The following is a 13795-nucleotide window of genomic DNA, read 5'->3' as shown; positions in this document are numbered from 1 at the left end:
AGATGGCCAGAAAAAAAACGATATGTTTATTGTCGCTTTTGAATTTAACCGAACATTTCCGGAAAATAACTCATACAATCATATGTGTCGCGTGCTCGCCAAATGAAAATTGCACAAATTTACGTTTGAATATTGAATGAAAAAAGAATGTGATTGCGGAAGAGAATCCGATTATATCATATACAACAATTTGACATGATAAAACGAAAATGTCGTTTTTCATGGCAAAATTCATTGTATTATGAAATTTATGGGCTTTTGTTCAGAGAAGTGTTTGAAACATGATTCTCTCTTTCTCTCTGTACCGATGTTCTGTTTTCAAACTCATGAACACACGCCGCACATAGACAAAACAAGAAGAAGATAGTAATTATCATTGTCTCACACTTTCAATACTCTTGTGTACCACACAACACAAAACGAGAACACTCTCTTGCAGCATACAATACATACTTTAGCCGATTAATTGCTTTCCATTTCATTTAATATTGTTATTATTCGGCTTCGTGACACCATGCCATATAGAAGAATGATTTCTCATCGATGATAATACGCACACGTCTATTAAACTCGATCAAAAATTGACGATTTCGATTGACGACTTCGAGCTATTGATCACGAATTTCAATGAGTATAAAATGTGACAAATGTGCGTGTGTTTTTCATCTCTCGCTCGTACACTGAATGAGAAAACAGCTGCATGATCTAAATATAAGTGAGTGACCTCATTAACTGTCATCAAGTATGCCGAACAAACATTATTTAATGTTTCATGAGCTCTTAGTTTTTCGCTCTCCAATGTGAAGAAACTAATTAAATGAAATAATAAAACAAATAGATTTTTTTCAGAGTAGAAGAACGAGAAGAAGATGCAAAGCGCAAAATTAATGAAAAATTCGATGAGATGCTTAAATTCCGTTTCCATTGCAATTCAATGAATTGACGGTCGATGTTGTTTTCTTTCAAAACAGTAACATTTCTACATTCATAAATTGTATTTAATCGCACATTTTATGGACAAGGACATTTCTCCCTATATAACCCCCCTCCAAACCGATGCATTTATCGCGCTTTCGATAAATTGTTTCATTTTATTGGCAATTGGTTGGGATCTATAACTTTATTTGACGGTCGCTCACATGTACATATAAAAAATATTTGTATAATCAAAAGGATCGCATCGTAATTGTTAGGTAAAATAAACCTTAATATAAATCGAATACAATGTAATGCAAATAAAATAAAATGCAAATCATTGTCAATAGAGGTCCATCTGTTGAATAGAAAAATTGAATAGTATCATCTGTTGGCATGCTATTCTAAATATGCCTGAATTCGTGTAATCGATCGATCGTCGATGTTGATTCGTTTATTTTGTGAGTGCGCAATAAGTGCATACGGAATTGTGATTGTTTCGTCGTCAACTTAATATGTTGTAATTGAAGCTTTTTTTAAACCTTGATGACAGCGCACCCATAGCCTTTTTTGTGCTCGGTTCAGGCAAAACATTTAGTCGAACAAAAGAATTGGCATACTTCAAAAACTCCAGCGTTCAAAAAAAAACAGATATATTCATGTTATATGGCAAGTAAATGTAGCCGAGCCGAGAAACAATCGTTTATATGACTTTTATGCAATTTTTTTTTTGTCATAAGAAAGCACTTGACTTTTGTACACTAAGATGACTACTGACCGATTTCATAATAGCGTTTTTTTTTTCTTCTTACCAGTAAAACCACAAAAATATCAAGAATATTTCTTATTAAATGCGCATATCTGAAAATGCCAAAAAACCAATCATACAATGTTGAAAAATCAGTAAAATCAAAAGTTGGCTGAACCGATTTTAAACATAAAATACACTGCCAGTTTTTGACCGTAGAGCTTAATGTGAAACGTGGAACCGTACTACTAAGAAAAACAAACTACTCGACATTCATATTTTGAATTTTTTGCCACAATTTTTTTAAAATAAATTACACCTTGAAAATTGATTTTGCCAATATTTTTACTAATTTGGCCTCAAACGGCCACCTGGGAAACACATTCACAAGTTTAATTGTCTAATAAGCTATATACCGTTGGAAAGAGGGCTTCAAGAGCTATCATCTGGCAAAGTTTCATCAAAATCATAGAACTAGGTTGCTTGCAATGAGATTCGGAAGTCGATTTTTCTCACAATTTTTCATATTTCGGCCAAACGGCCAGCGTAAAACGCCATCAAACCTGCCGGAAACTCCATAATTTATATACCATTCGAAAGGTAATTTTATAAGGAATCTAAAACAATTCCTACCTCGGGTGTCTCCAACTTTTTTTCAACAAGTTTCATCTAGATCCAAAGTAATCAAATTAACACTGAAGTAAAACTCATTTATTCCATCTTTTATCCACCCAATAAAGTTGCGGAGAAAAATAATTCCACCCGAATCCATTCGTTATCCACTCAATAAATGGTGAGTGGAATCGAAATATTTTTCAAAGTGGAATCCAAAAAAGAGGGTTCATGAATAAAAAAATAAAATGGGGAGCACTCATGGGGAAAATAAAAAATACGTCTGGAGGGTTTTTCATGCCCTATCGAATGCCGAAAACCCGAACTCTCTATCTTTTCTGGTTTTCTCTAAAATCACTGAACAAATATATATATATCTTACTATTCCATAGCTTAATGTATAAAACTACGTTTCACATTAAGCAATTTCATAAAACAAACTATTCCATTTCGCTTTCATTTATTTCGGTATGTGAGAATTTTATTTAAAAATAAAAAATGAAACAATGAAAAGAAAACCTTTTAGCAAATGAAAAAAAAAACAGAAACGAAAGAGACATACAAACACCTGAACTCATACAGGATACGTATGATGCAAATGTTGCAGAATGAGTGACGAAATGTACATACAGACGGCACGATATTAAAGCTTTTAATTGAATTTGCGTCACAAAACATCGGATGAATTGTTGTTGTTCCTTTGCAAGAAAGAAAAATGTAAGTCAATGAATTTTAAAATGCCCATTCGCCTTATGTATGGTGCTCAATCGAAAACTTTCCATCTGATAAACAATTCTATACATAAATTCATGGATTCAATTGTGAATAGTCATGCGATTGTCCATTGAACGGCGTTTGACGTGAAGTGCAAAGTGCATCGCTTATTCATTGGTTGAACCGAAAGAGAGAGAGAGTAGGAAAGAGAGCAGAAATGAGTAAACAAACGGCACGACTTCTTCGTGGTTGTCCAAAGAAGTGCTTATAAGTTGATTATGTTTATTTCATTCTTCCTTGCCAAGCAAACGCGTTCACGCTAATAAAATTTACTGCACTTTTGTGCCAATAAAAGCGAATGAAACACAGAATCAAAAAATAAAACATGTGTATAAATAAAAAAAATTGTAAATTGTGCATACGTACATCTATATATACGTATATGTTGTACGATATGGCGCACATTCAACGCTAAATGCAGCAACAAGCTAAAAATTGCGAGAACGTTTTCAGAGCGTTTAATCTCATTCGGAAAATGGGTCAAGTTCATGCACCTTGTTCGGTTGTGTGTTTATTGGTGTTGTATGTTCATTCGCGTCGTTCGCCATTGCATTTATACACACAATCACTCACACGGCGACACACACTTGTGTTCGTCGGCAAACATATACTCTTGCTCTTTCATCGCTTATAGCGGAGTCAAGAATACTAGATATATTTGCATTTGACATTTAAAATTGGTGCTGTTTTTATCGCACGTGGGTATTTTATTATGCATGTCGTTTGTGTCATGTAAACAGCGCACCCAACACTCAGTTTCATTCACCATCTACCCATCTCTTTCGGGATTATGAGCGTCGCACATATTCAGACTTTTGCGGTAACGGCAACAGTATACGCTGTTTCATTATTTAATCATTATATATATATATATATAAATTCTCGCTCGCACCAACCAATTGATTCGGTGCGGCTCCGGAATACAGTTTAAATTGAATCGCATACGAAATGCTTCGAATGCATATTAGACGTAATGATTAAGCAAAAAAAGAAGAAAAGAAACCAAAAATCATGCATTCAATGAGCATTCGATGACGCAGTCTTATCCTTCTGTTTCTTTTATCTCATAGTTCGTCTTCTTTAAATATAGCCCGATTCTTATCTCGAACAAAAACTGAAGTAAACGCATTTTATTGTCAAGATTGAACATAATTTCACCCTATATCCGAACAGGCATTTAAATTATGCAAGTGTACTCAACCGATTCGGGCGACATTGACTGGTAAATATTTATAGCATTTTAAAAGTTGATCTACGCATATAAAAATTATAGTACACAAATCGAGACCGAATCGTATATATTCTATAGTGAGAAACGAGATTTGTTCAGAACCAGCTTCGAAAAATGCAATGTATGCCATGCAATTAACGGAGTATCGGAGAGACCGAGAGCGAGAGAGAGAGAGAGAAAATAATAATCATAAAGCAGTTGCCATTTCAAGACCCTGACAGACCACAAAATACAACGAGCTTTAAATGGAATTGTTCCTTCCGATCCGGGCTATAAGTAACTGAAAAACAACAAAATGTGCATTTTTATAAATCATTTGGTGACAATAAACAAAACGTTGCAAGCAATATGGAGATATTTAGACGGGAAGAAAGAGAGATCGAGCAAGCTACCGAACAAGATAGAAAGAGAAAAAGCAACAAAAGGAAAAATGAAAATGAAGAAAGAGAGAGAGAGAGAAATCTTGCATCCATTTAAGTATCTAATGATGCCGCCGAACTGAGAAATGAAAAATAAAAATGATTGTGCGTTCGTGCTCGATCATCAACAAATCCACACATAAACAAATCTTTAAGGTTATCGAACACACACCGCAATTTAAACAAAAAAAGCAATAATTAATGCTCGTCAAAATACTTATAGTTAAATGAGTACTGCTTGTTTTCGTGTTGTGCGGTTTTTTTTGCTCATTCGATTCGGAACTGAACAAAAATAGCACGAACGAGAGACGGCATCACGTCGCTCGGGAAAGTAAGAGAGAAGGCATAAAACGGAAGTTAAGTTATGATGATTTGCCACAGAAAACGCTAAGAGAATGACCTTATACTATTCACTTTGTAAATAGACACAACAACGCACAATGAATACAAAACAAAAACAGAATAACAAGAGAGCGAAAAAAAAATGAATCGAGTGAGTACGGGAAAAACACAATATTGATTAAATTAAATGTGCCAAATCGGAAGCAAACAGAAATAGAATTGTAGCTTACGCTCAGCTATTGCTCTACTGTCTATAATAACGTGTATGAAACATTGTGTGCGCTTTTCTCTCATTCAATAAACATAGCTTTTTGTGTTGTATAACGCCTCTTTTTAAACTTGACACTCAGTTCCTGGTTTTACTAAACCACATTTAACTATGCGGAACTAGAATTTTGTGTACGTTTCGTTTCTCTTTTTTTGTGCTCAATCTCATCGATGTTGTTTACATTTTTATTTATCTCAGTTATAAATCACATTCTCATTTTGAATAATAACATTTTTACCGAGATTTATTTTGAATCGTCTCTTTTCCGAACAAAGCTCATCATTCATCTTGATCAAGCGACAAGAGTTTTTCATTGTTTTTATGTTCCTTAATTTTATTTTGCTTACGAAGGACTTTCGATAACAAAGCGTTATAACGCAAAACAACTATTCTAGGAGAATGATCAAACAAGATACTTTCATCATTTATTCAAATGCATGTGAATCGAATCACCATTTCGAAAAAGGATTTGAATTTATAGGAAAATTTCATCTCAATGATATTGAATTTATCGATTTGTTATTTATCATTTCTATCAATATTTTTGCAAAAAAAAACAACAAACGTTGACTTGATATCTTTCTACTCGATCCAAGGTGAATATAAATTAATTCAAAAGTACTATTCTATTACGTACAGTCAAATAGATTAATATTGTGACTTTTCAAATAAACACATTGAATATTGAAGAGATACATGTTTACAATTGATTAAAATTGAGTTAAAAAACGATAAGAAGCTAAGAATAAACTGGGATAAATGTGGCAAAAAGCTACGTCAACAGACAAAAATATTTGCGTCTCCAAACTGATGTCAATTCAAAAAAAAGAGCCAATAAAAGCAAAGAAAACAGAATTCTAATAAATGTGAGAACTTCAGATACAAGTCATGGAATACTCGTAAGAGATATAACTGGAATTAGTTAAACAAAGAACAGTAGAAATATAGACGAAAATTTTCTTGAAAAGAGTTCTTTCAACTTGAAAACCGCTTTTATCTAAAACCAAATAAAATTCACATTTTTAAATTGTAATTAGAAATGGATCCTTTCAATTTTCTTTCTTCTCTTCGTTACTTTCTCACGACTTCACATATGAAGAGTAAATAAGTATAAAATGGCATATTTACCGATACCTTTTCACTTTTGTCCATGCAAACAATATTGCAAACTATAAAGAATGTATGTATTTTGAACAGTCCAATTTATGGCGAGCAATAATAAATTCATGATCATTGATTTGATCGTAACATTTTTTTCTTTTCCATGAAGCATGTTTGAATTGCCCATTGACTCATTGATCGTTATAAGCTTAAAGTAAACATAAAACACGTGATTGGATTTGGCATTTCCTTTTCTTCTTGTTTTGCTATCAACAAATCTGTTTACGGTAGTTGTTGAAACATCAAGATTTTTGTGTGTCTGTGTGCAGTTTTTTTTCTCTCTTCTCATTCATTGAATGAGTTAATCTCGTAAATATTATCATTACATTAAATTGTTTGTTTCATTGCACAGAAGAATATGCTTGCTAACACAAGACAAAGCGAGAAAGAAAGACAAACACATACAGCAAGCGGGAGAGATACATATAATCAACAATCGACTTGCGCCGTATTTGCAAACGACAGACAGTCTGGCATTGAGATCGACGTAATGAATGTGCACAGCATATAACAAGTATTTTATATGTGAGCTATGTGATAAACAAAAAATACACACACACGGGCCAACAATGCAAGCAAATGAGCGTGATTCGAATGAATTTCTACGAAGCTTTCATTTGATGGTCATGGCATTACCAATGATGGCAATGCACGCTAAAATGCGTGGAAAAATTTTCATCATGTTGTCACCGCGATTCTACCACTTCTTTTTGGGTTTATTCCTACTCTTCTTCTCTTTCGCTCATATTTTGCTTCGTAAAATGTCATCTGTTCATTGTATCGGTGTGTAGCGATTTTCGATTATCAACAGATGAAGTTGAGCAAACAATTTGGGCGCATAGAAATTCAAGAAACTTGTTAATTAAAGGTAAAATTCCGTACGGAAACTTTGACAGGTAAATTGGCCGGTTTGGTTTTCATTCTTTTATTTGTGCGTTAAATTACAAGGAACCATTTGCAACTTGTATTTGGTAAATGTTTGATGTAACCAATTGCAATAAAGTTAAAGTATCCTGGAAGAGAGAGAGAGCGAGGGAGAAAGAAATGGTTTGATATAATTCTGAATAACCAAACACATCACCATTAATTTGCGTTGATCAATTTATTGATTGTATTGAACTATTTGAACTTGATTGAATCGATGTGCGGCATCGAGGTTCAAGGGAATGTTTACTCTCAAGGAATTGTACATTCATACGTGTAAGAAAAATATAAAAACAAAACTTTCTTCAACTCTCTGTTTGACCCTGGTACCAAATTTTACAATAAGCGAATAGAAAAATAAAATAATTCGAAAATGGCGCATAGGAAAAAATAAATTATCACATTTCTTCCTTTATCAATTTCAAGGCGAACCAAATAAAAACACACTTGAAATTGTAAATAAACAAAACAAACTATTCTGAACACCGACGTGCGTATTACATAATTAACATTGTTCGGTCAACCATACAAAGAACCGGAGTTTTTTGACACACATTGAATAAAAAACGGCACGGTTTTACGCACAAAAACCTGAACGACGGTGCAGTTGAGTGTTTTTTTACGATTTTAACTGAAACATTCAACAAAAATTAAGTATAAATTTAAATGGCTTTCAATTTAACGTTCAAATGCTCATAATAATTGAATGATTAAGTGTAAACATTTGCGTGTCTACGTCAGAACAAAACAAAACAAAACAAAAAAAATATACGTGATAAAATTCAATTATCAGTTTTAATAGGCAATTATATTACGGAGATGATGAATGGTCCATGTTAAATTAAACAAAAAAACTTTTGTTAAACTTGTAAACTACATCAAATTTTCAAAAGATGGCGTGATAATCCACAATGAGCTTATAAAAATGTTGCTCACCAATCACAATCAATTAATCGAATACATTTTAATGTGTTGGCATTTGATTTTTTCGGTGAATGGCGGCAAAGAGTATGTAAAAGAAATTATAATTTTTGCACTCAACAAGTTTTATTGATAGAAATTAGTTAAATCGGTCTCTGAAATAAATTCCTCTAATATGCTCTTTATTTTATATACTGAAATTCGTTCAACATTTGTTAAAAATTTATCCTGCAATTTGGTCTTTATATCGGTTTTGTTTTCCTCTTCTCTGCTTAATTGATGGTCATTTCTATGGCTGTAAACGATCTTGGTGACGACGTTGGATATGTTTGTTAAGACTGCTTTTGGCTGGAAATTTTTTCGAACAATATTCGCACATATACTCTTTGAATCCCATGTGTGTTGTTTTTATGTGACGTTTTAAATTGTCCATGCGATATTGAGCATCATGACAAAAATGACATTCAAATTGTCGATTTTTACACGTAATCTGATGCTTAACCATGGTATTTTCATCGATAAAACCACGTCCACAATTTGAACAATGCAAATCAAAGTCTTCCGCATGTAGTTTAACGTGTTGATTTAAATGTGAAACACGTGTAAATCGTCTTTCGCATACATCACAAGCAAATGGACGTTCACCGGTGTGTTTTCGCATATGTAATTCAAGATTTCCAATGCTGAATGTCACATAAGTGCATTGTTCGCATGAATACCGTTTTGTTTTGCAATTGGTTTCGTGTTTTTTGGATGTAGCTTCGTCGGGAAAACCGCGACCGCATGAACCACAATGGAATTCATAGAGAATCGAATGGATGCTCTGGTGTCGATTGAGATCGGTTTTCTGCGCGAATTGTTTTGGACAATGTTGACATTTCCATGGCCGTTCGCCAGTGTGCGCGACCATATGTCGTTTCAAATGCGATGGTCGCTTGCATGTGAATTTACACAAACTGCATTCCACCAATTTCAATGGTTCCGATGTGGTATTGGTGACTTTTGGTTGACGTTTTTTCCGTTCTTTTCGTACTTTTGTTTCTTTTCGTTCTTTGGGTGTTTTCGGTTTTTTCGGTTCGTTCTTTGACTTTTTCGCTTTCACACCATTCGCATTTTGTGGATCTGTTTGTTGTTTTCTTTTTCGCATCGATTCCTGTGGGGCCACGGTCATATTTTGTTCACTTTCATTCGTAGTATTATGATCAAAAGCGATGAATTTCTCCTCGAAATATAATTGCTCGACGGGCGGCGGTAATTGATGTTGACGTTGCAATGACAATGGCTCTGAATGTTCTTGATATTCATCAAAATTGTTTTCACCAATTTCAATTTTTAGGGATTCAAACACTTCAGCTTCGACTTCATTCGGTGCATCAAATACATCATCATCGGAAGATTCATTCTCTGATTTTATATCAATAATAATCGGCAACGGCATATATTCCACGTATCTATCGGTTTGTGTCGATGCATCTTTTAATTTGCTTTTTACACCTTTCGACGGTCGACCAACCTTTTTTCGCATTTCTTTTAATTGCTTGGAATTGTTAAAGATATTTCTATAACTTAACGATGTTTTGTTTTTCAACTTTAAAACTAATATAAATTTAATTAATTTTTATAATTGTTTATGATGAATTTTGGTAGAAAGCAACAACATCTATCTATCACGAATCAATGACAAACCGTATTTTGTTTATTATTGTTCAATGACAGATGGTTTGACATTTTACATGGTGTTACCTAATAGGTGTTACCTTCTGTGTTACCGCAGTATTATTCCGGTAGTATAAGCTGTATTCAACTTCATTTATATGATTTTTAAACCGCTGTTATTCATACATTGAATTTGTCTCCATCTCAAACTTGATTGCGTCTCCACTTCAATTTGTCGTGAAAATATAACGAACATTTCAATTCCTTTGTTCTTACATTTATCGTTTTTCAGCAGAAATATTTTCTTCAATTCTCCAATGAATATGGTTAAACAAAATTATTGAAATGTGTTTTTACTTTTTCGTACACACCGAGTGTGTAAAGTAAACTATTGGAATCTTGCAACAAAACATGTTTTGTGGATGTTTTTTGGCCAGAGAACACGAATCAGCTGATCACGATTGAATGTTACTAGGACTACTAGTAGAAATCATTAAATTTTGATCGACTTTGGTTAATAGGATAAAATTTCATGCCTGCAGTTATGCCTTTTATGCGTACATAAACACTCAAAAATATGTATTAGTTTTGCGATATAAATAATTTTCGACACACATTTCATACAAAGTCACCAAAAATTAAGATTAAGTTTTTTCGTAAGATAATAAGATTTACAAGTTTTCACGGTGATTGACTTGCAAACATACATAAATCCGATCAATTTCGAATCAAAAAAATGCAATAAATGTATGCTCGTAGTAAAATAATCTCCATAAAACTTGTGAATCTTTTTTCTTTCATGAAGAAATTTCAATCAAAAATAAGAGTACTTCCCTTACAAAATTTCGGATTTTTGGCTCAGGGTAGACTTTTTGCACTTCGAAAAAGGGCTTTTTGCTTATGAAGCTTAGAAAAGGATTGTATAAAGAAATATATATTTTTTTATTTTTTTATTTTTTTGTGAAATTACCTTGAAAAATTAAATCGTAAATAACTACGTCGAGTATTAGATGCCATAGAAAATGCAGTTTTGTGCAGATTTGCATTCACCCACTCATATGGGTTTGAATCGATACAAAACCGGCCTGAGATATTAATCAAATGCAACGTAATAAAATAGTTGCATGTTCAAACTCATAGCAATTTTAAATGGGCTGTCACGCAAAAGCTATTCGCCAAAGTTACAAATGACGAAAACAACCAAACTGATACACAAGTGGAAAAACGCAATCCAAAAAAAACACGACCTGTTCTTCCATTGCATAAATGCATTTCATTTATTGGCTATTGACTTTTTTTTAAAAAAATAAATAAAATCGTCAAATCTTGATGTAATGATTGAACATAAATGCAAAAAATATATCTAACATGTCATTGATTTATTTGTAATTTGATTCTTTCGGTTCAGTATGGAATCCCTTTATGTTAAAGAATATTTTTTTTGAAGAGAATCTCATTTTGTGTTCTAAAATGGCAGCACACTTGAATGGACACATATTTTATCCTTGATAAGTTCCGATGTATGCGTTGCATTGAGGACAATAGTGATTTCGATTTTGGCAACTATCAGTACAGTATGGTACGCACACGCACGGCCAGCCTGAGCAAAATACGAGAAAAAAATTATTTCTATTTTCAATTTTAATGCTTGCACCTTAACAAATACTTACACAAAAATAAACATAAAAGTAATGCCAAAATATGGGTACGGGAGCTTGATTCAGTTTGAACTTTGGTCATTATACTAGCGTGACAGCTTGGACAAGTTACCCTTGATGGCTCCGGTCCGACGGCTGGAATAACTAAATAAAAATTGAAAGAAATTAGTTTTATTTCACTATGGTAAATAAAAGTAATCAATAAAATTGTTTGCACGTCGTGTGGACAGTATTTTAGGTTTCAATTGTATTTGGATAGGTAATGAATGTTATATACCTATATATTAGTGATAATAAAAGTCATATTAAAAATTATTATGTCTCTAATTATTCTATCTACTCTAGCGAAACTAATTGGATAACATGAACAATGAGTCTGTCTTTGGAAATGACAATAACATTCAGTATGTTAAATATTGACTATGCATGGTTTCAGAATTTGATCCAATTGTCAGTGTCAATTTGACATATATATGTTGAATCATTCTTATTTACTTAATAATAATTGCATTCGTTTTGTTACTTACGAAAGGTTATGCCAAGTGGAACGTAGCACCAGATGAATATGAATTGAAAAAAACAACAACATTAATCAGAATATAATTTTAATTTTGTTTTTCGATCAATAAATGACTTGAGATCGACTGAATTTTTGAATTGAAAGAACCAGACGAACACTTAATAGTCATTTAAAAATTATATATTTATTTTGACAACTGTTTTGGTGCCAAGTTTAACAAATTGAAATTCAGACCTTCTGATGATGGTGTCTATGGGTGCCAAAACAATTGTCAAAATAAATATATAATTTCTAAATGTCTATTAAGTCTTGTTCTTTCAATTCAAAATTTGAGCAAAAAAATAGTTGTGAACGGTGAAATTATGAAAAGCACTATGAATATTTTGTGTGAAAGAGTACGTAATTGATGATTTAAAGATAAATATTTTTCAATTTACAGGGTAGCCCAGATATAGATTTTTTTGCGACACAATTACCGATAAAAAAGTGATCAAATCTGGAGCGTGAATTAAAGAAGGATCTCAATTTTTCATATAACCAGTGAGCCGGGGCATTTTTATGCATTTTTATTTTGGTACTCCTGATGTTTTCTCCGTTTGTCTCAGACAATATATTGAACTAACTGGTCAGTTAAGCTGACAATACGTTGGCCAGCTAAATGGACTAAAACAATAGAAGTTATTGTTATAATGAATAATCACTTCTATAAAAACAAGAAAAGTGATTCATTGATAAAATATTCACACATTTTGCGAAAAAAAAAATTACTCCAAATATTGGAATTTTCGCCATACTTATTTTTTTATCTGATCGTCTTGAAAATTTCAGAAAGTTATTTTCTATCGGAAAAAATTTTACAAACTTCACACCTTTTTGAAAAATTATTTTACTCCAGATATTGGAACTTTTATATGGGAGTTATACATATTTTCTCTCCGATCGTCTTGACACTTTCAGGAAGTAAAGTACATTTTAGGTAAAATTATTATCAACCATAAAAGTTAAAAAAATATCACCGAGTTTTATTTTTGTCATTCTATGGCAGTATTCAGATGCTCCGAAATGTGAGCTCCAATTATTATCGAAACGAGTGTGGTACACTTTAAAATAAATTGAAGTACAGTTAAGTACATTTTAGGTACAATTATTATCAGCCATAAAAATTTAAAAAATATCTTTGAGTTTTTACAATTAAAAATAAATTGCGGTACAATTAAGTACATTTTTGGTACAATTATTTAAACCTAGTCCCAAGTTTCGACTTTCACATGTGCGGACATTTTATAAGCAAATATAAAAAATACAGTTATTCCAGGTCACCCTATATATATATATCGAAAATTCAATTATTTTGAATTTTATAAAAATATCATATAGGTATAAAAACAACATTATAATATAAATATACTGCCAATGTACTTGCAAGTAATAATTGATATATCGATGTATAAACAAGTGTAATTTGAAAAATATTTCTAACCACCAAGTCAGGTCAGCTATAAATTAACCCATTTCAATTAAAAATCGTATGATTTGAACTCGAGCCATATCGACTTTCTGTCAAAAAAACTCATGAAAGTACACAGAAAGTCGGTATTTTTCAGTGATGGTTTTTTCCTATCTGAATAGCGCTAGCTATTCGCAGC

At 32.5% G+C, this 13795-nt stretch overlaps 2 protein-coding genes across 2 annotated transcripts; both read right to left on the bottom strand.

The window, feature by feature from the left end:
* Positions 1–8476: 8476 nt before the first annotated feature.
* Positions 8477–9986, bottom strand: LOC116344428 (zinc finger protein 184-like). Its single transcript, XM_031772961.1, has one exon. It carries the CDS (start codon positions 9838–9840, stop codon positions 8605–8607), a length of 1236 nt encoding a protein of 411 aa, XP_031628821.1. The 5' UTR covers positions 9841–9986; the 3' UTR covers positions 8477–8604.
* A 1343-nt stretch (positions 9987–11329) lies between these two features.
* Positions 11330–13697, bottom strand: LOC116349127 (lipopolysaccharide-induced tumor necrosis factor-alpha factor homolog). Its single transcript, XM_031780409.1, has 3 exons — positions 13658–13697; positions 11642–11773; positions 11330–11571 (listed from the first exon to the last, which is right to left on the bottom strand). Exons 1-3 carry the CDS (start codon positions 13695–13697, stop codon positions 11471–11473), a joined length of 273 nt encoding a protein of 90 aa, XP_031636269.1. The 3' UTR covers positions 11330–11470.
* Between the last annotated feature and the right edge of the window lie 98 nt (positions 13698–13795).

This window comes from Contarinia nasturtii, unplaced genomic scaffold (genome assembly GCF_009176525.2).
Source record: "Contarinia nasturtii isolate CC-2019 unplaced genomic scaffold, AAFC_CNas_1.1 Cnas_scaffold_129, whole genome shotgun sequence".
In the NCBI taxonomy this organism is placed as follows: domain Eukaryota; kingdom Metazoa; phylum Arthropoda; class Insecta; order Diptera; family Cecidomyiidae; genus Contarinia; species Contarinia nasturtii.
Note: the sequence above shows the minus strand (reverse complement) of the source record. Positions and strands in the feature narration are given on the sequence as shown.